The sequence below is a fragment of the Chiloscyllium plagiosum genome, chromosome 39, assembly GCF_004010195.1.
Source record: "Chiloscyllium plagiosum isolate BGI_BamShark_2017 chromosome 39, ASM401019v2, whole genome shotgun sequence".
Classification (NCBI taxonomy): Eukaryota; Metazoa; Chordata; class Chondrichthyes; order Orectolobiformes; family Hemiscylliidae; genus Chiloscyllium; species Chiloscyllium plagiosum.
This window is the reverse complement of record NC_057748.1, coordinates 958250-963270: the sequence shown is the minus strand read 5'-3', so window position 1 is coordinate 963270 and position 5021 is coordinate 958250. Positions and strand designations below refer to the sequence as shown.

The 5021-nt window shown below is 45.0% G+C and overlaps 1 protein-coding gene across 1 annotated transcript; it reads right to left on the bottom strand.

Moving 5' to 3' along the window:
• Nucleotides 1-3730: 3730 nt before the first annotated feature.
• fmc1 (formation of mitochondrial complex V assembly factor 1 homolog) lies at nucleotides 3731-4159 on the bottom strand (the record flags this gene model as incomplete). The annotated part of the gene is made up of 1 exon (XM_043679249.1): nucleotides 3731-4159. A coding segment is annotated over one exon (240 nt), but the record flags the coding sequence as incomplete, so codon positions are not given.
• Between the last annotated feature and the right edge of the window lie 862 nt (nucleotides 4160-5021).

Genomic DNA, 5021 nt, shown 5'->3' with positions numbered 1-5021 from the left:
TGGATTTGCAGGTAAAACTTTGATGGATGTGGAAAGCTCCTTTGGGGCCTTGGATAGAGGTGAGGGAGGAGGTGTGGGCGCAGGTTTTACAGTTCCTGCGGTGGCAGGGGAAAGTGCCAGGATGGGAGGGTGGGTGGTAGGGGGGCGTGGACCTGACCAGGTAGTCACGGAGGGAACGGTCTTTGCGGAAGGCGGAGAGGGGTGGGGAGGGAAATATATCCCTGGTGGTGGGGTCTGTTTGGAGGTGGCGGAAATGTTGGCGGATGATTTGGTTTATGCGAAGGTTGGTAGGGTGGAAGGTGAGCACCAGGGGCGTTCTGTCCTTGTTGCGGTTGGAGCTGAGTTAGGCCACAGCTGAAGCACTGTGTGCAGTTCTTGAATTGATTTGATTTTATTATTATCACATGCACCTAGGAACAGTGAAGTTTGGTTTTGCATCCAGTACAGGCAGATCATACCATACAAGAGTAATAGAACAGAGCAAGGAAATGTGACAGCTGCAGAGAAGGTGCAAAAAAGAGCAAGAACAACATTAAATTTGAAATTTGAGCGATCCATTCAGAAGTCTAATAACAGTGGGGAAGAAGCTGTTCCTGAATTTGTTGGCAAGTATGTTTACGTTTTTGCATCATCTGCCTGATGGAAGGTTATGACCAGGTTGGGCAAGGCCTTTGATCATGTTGACTGTCTTCCTGAGGCAGCGAAAGGTATACTGTAGATGGAGTCAATGGTTGGAAGGTTGGTTCGTGAGATGGACTGGGCTGTGCTCACAACTCGCTGTAATTTCTTATGATCCTGGGAAGAGCAGTTGCCGTACCAAGTCTTTATGAATAGAGATAAAATGCTTTCGATAACACTTGGTAAAGAATCTTTACAGACAAGACAAATTTCTGTAACCTCCTGAGGAAGGTGTTGTGTTTTCTTGACCATAGCATCCATGTGGGTGGACTAGGACAGATTGTTTGTATAGTTCGGGGCTGAATACACAGCTTTGCAGGGCACTGGTGTAGAGAATTCCCGTGGAAAAGGTGTTGCCTATTCTCATTGATTGTGGTCTATGGGTCAGGAAGTTGAGGATCGGGTTGTAGAGGGTGGAACAGAGACCGAGGTCTCGGAGTTTGGAGATTAGTTTGGTTACAATTATGGTGTTGGAACTGAAGTCATTAAGTAGGTGCCTGATGTAATCATCACTCTATAGAAAGGATGTTGCACTAGAGAGGGTATACAGGAGATATTGCCTGGACCAGGAGTGTTTCAGCTATGAAGAGAGATAAGTTGGTGTTGTTTTCCTTGGAACAGAGAAATCTGAGGGGACCTGACTGAGGAGTACAAAATTATAACAGAAAGAAATAGAGAGATAGTTCCCTTTAGCAGTGGGATTAATAGCTTAGGCTGGGACACACACACACACACACACACACAGACAGCAAGACACACAGGTTTAGAACATAGAACAATATAGCGCAGAACAGGCCCTTCGGCCCTCGATGTTGCGCCGACCTGTGAACTATTCAAAGCTCGTCCCCCTACACTATCCCAAAATCATCCATGTGCTTATCTAAGGATTGTTTAAATCTCCCTAATGTGGCTGAGTTGGCTACCTTAACAGGTATGGCATTCCATGCCCTTACCACTCTCTGAGTAAAGAACTTGTCTCTGACATCGGTCTTAAATCTATCACTCTCGTACAAGCTGACGTCATCATCCTAGAAAAAAAGTCTTTCTCTGTCTACCCTATGTAATCCTCTGATCAGCTTGTATGTCTCTATCAAATCCCCCCTTAGCCTTCTTCTTTCCAATGAGAACAGACCCAAGTCCCTCAGCCTTTCCTCATAAGACCTTCCCTCCAGACCAGGCAACATGCTGCAGTTCAGGCAGCATCCGAGGAGCAGTAAAATCGACGTTTCGGGCAAAAGCCCTTCAACAGGAATAAATTTTCTCCATCAGCTTACCATGGGGAACCTTATCAAAGGCTTTACTGAAGTCCAAGTATACCACGTCAACTGCCCTACCCTCATCTATATGCGTGGACACCTCAAAAAACTCAATGAAGTTTGTGAGACATGACCTGCCCTTGACGAAAACATGTTGACTATCTGAAATCAAATTGTTGCTTGCTAGATGATTATAAATCTTATCTCTCATAATCCTTTCCAAAACCTTTCCTCTAATTACCTGGGTCATCTCTGCTGCCCTTCTTGAACAAGGGTACATTTGCATTCCTCCAGTCCTCAGGTACTAAACCTGTAGACAATGACGACTCAAATATCAAAGCCAAAGGCTCTGCTATCTCCTTCCTAGCCCCAGGGAATCCTCGGATAAATCCCATCTGGCCCAGGGGACTTGTCTACTTTCACTCCTTCTAGAATTGATAACACCTGTGCATAACTAACCTCGATCCTTTCTAGTCTAATATCTCGTACCTCATTCTTCTCCTTTTCCTGAGTGAACACCAGTGAGAAATGTTCATTTAGCACCTCTCTGATCTCTATCTGTCTTTGACTGGCCCTAATCATCCTTTTATTCCTCACATACCTATAGAAAGCTTTAGGGTTCTCCTTTATTCTATTTGCTAAAGACTGCTCGTGTCCTCTCTTTGCTCTTCTTAACTCTCTCTTTAAATCCTCCCTCGCAGATCTGTAACTCTCCATCGCCTCATCTGAACCATCTTGCCTCATCAACACATAAGCCTTTTTCTTCTGCTTAACAAGAGATGCATGTTCTGTTGTAAACCACGGTTCCCTTACCTTATCACTTCCTCCCTGCCTGACAGGGACATACCGGTCAAGGACACGCAATATCTGTTCCTTAAACCAGCTCCACATTTCCATTGTCTGCATCCCCTGCATTTTGCTACCCCATTCTATGCATCCTAATTCTTGCCTAATCGCATTATAATTGCCCTTGCCCCATCGATAACGCTTAACCTGTGGCATGTACCTATCCCTTTCCATCGCTAAACTAAACGTAACTGAATTATGGTCACTCTCTCCAAAGTGCTCACCTACAACTAAATCAAATACCTGGCCTGGTTCATTACCAAGCACCAGATCCAGTGTGGCCTCCCCTCTTGTCGGTCCTTCGACATACTGTGTCAGGAAACCCTCCTATACACATTGGACAAAAACTGATCCATCCGTTTAGGGTAAGGAGCTGGAGGTTTACGAGCATTTAAGGAGAATTTTAAAAGAGAAACGCTATAATAGAGTCGGACAGGCATTGCTAATGAAATAGCCTGGGAAAATCAGCTGCTGGATTTTCAGAGGCAAAGCAGAGAATGATAGCTATTACTGTCTGGATTGTACAGCACAGAGTCAGCACTTTCAGGCTGGGGAGGGAATGAGGAGGGAAAAGACACAGGATCAGTGACTGGTACTTTGAACAGAATCATTCAGAGTTGACAGGAGACCGAGAAACTCAATCACTGCAGAATGAACAGGCCTCAAATACAAGGCTGCAATTCTGAATCTCATCCCTCCAGTCCTCAGGTCAATCTCTGTTTCAACAATAAATGTTAAAAATCACACAACACCAGGTTATAGTCCAACTGATTTAATTGGAAGCACTGGCTTTTAGAGCGCTGTTCCTTCATCAGCAACGCTCCGAAAGCTAGTGCTTCCAATTAAACCTGTTAAGACTATAACCTGGCATTGTGTGATTTTTAATTTTGTAACCCCAGTCCAACACCGGCATCTCCAAATGATAATAAATGCGACAGTCACAAATTGGGTTTAATTGGAGTCTCTTTTTAATTACTTCATGAACCATTGAGATTTTGAGGAGCTGCACTATACACAAGAAACACAAACAGCCCTCGGACCATATTTACATTGTCAGTGAATAGCCAAGACCATCGGAATTAGAATAATGTGTTTGTCCACACAGTGTACTCGAGGAGTAAGGATGCTTTTACTCCTCCTCACTTTTCCCATCCTTTGCCTCCGGGTTGCTGTGGCAGTTTGAGGCCAACAAGCTGTGCCACTTCATGGGGTGACCGTTCTCCCTTGCTGTGGTACTCCTGGTGTAGAGCTAGGTGCTGTCGGACACTCTGCAGGAGGCACATGTAGGTGGAGGCTTGGTGATACAGTTCATGCTGAGCCCGGCACAGTTTCTCACTGGTGACCTGTACCAAGCCAGAGTGAGCAACTGGTATTAACAATCAATAAAAAGCGAAAAAATAAACTGTGGATGCTATAAATCAGAAACAAAATCAGAATTTGTTGGAAAAGCTCAGCAGGTCTGGCAGCATCTGTGAAGAGAAATCAGAGTAACGTTTCGGGTCCGGTGACCTCCCTCAGAACTGCTTCCCCACTTGACCCGAAATGTTAGCTGATTTCTCCACCCAGTTGCTGCCAGACCTGCTGAGCTTTTCCAACAATTTCTGTCTTTGTTTATGGCTAGTAACATTGTTCAATAAACTTTGCTGAAAACTTCATTTCACAATCAGTTTGCAGTAAGGATCCCCATTAACAAAGCAATGTTGGCGGCCAAATCCATTTCCAAAAGAACCCACACCCAGGAAAACGCTGATCTGATCAGATCAAGGCAGTGTTTTAGCTGTGAATCACTACCCACTGGTGGAACCAGGAGTGTCATCTCAGGTCTCCTGGTAAAGCAGCTTGAGAACTGTGAATAGTCAGGTGTCAGGATCTCTGCAACTTGTTACAGGTAAGCTCCTGAACATCCCCTCACCTGGACGAGCAGCTTATCAGTCACTGTCACACAAGAAATTCTTGTCAAATTTAAAGACTGCAACTAATCCTTCCAGCTTTTTCTGCTCTTTACCCAGGTAGAGAACGAGAGAGGGGTTTGAGGGGTGGGATATGTGGGTGGGGGTGGGCACTAGAGGATGGGGTTGGATAGAACTGCCATTTAGTCTCTCAAATAGAAGGCAAAATGTTGCAGATGTTGGAAACCTGAAACAATGCGAAATGCTGTAGAAACTCAGCAGGTCTGGTGGCAGTGTCTGAAGAGAGAAGCAGAGGTAATGTTCTGAGTCAGATATGACTTTTTCAGATTCC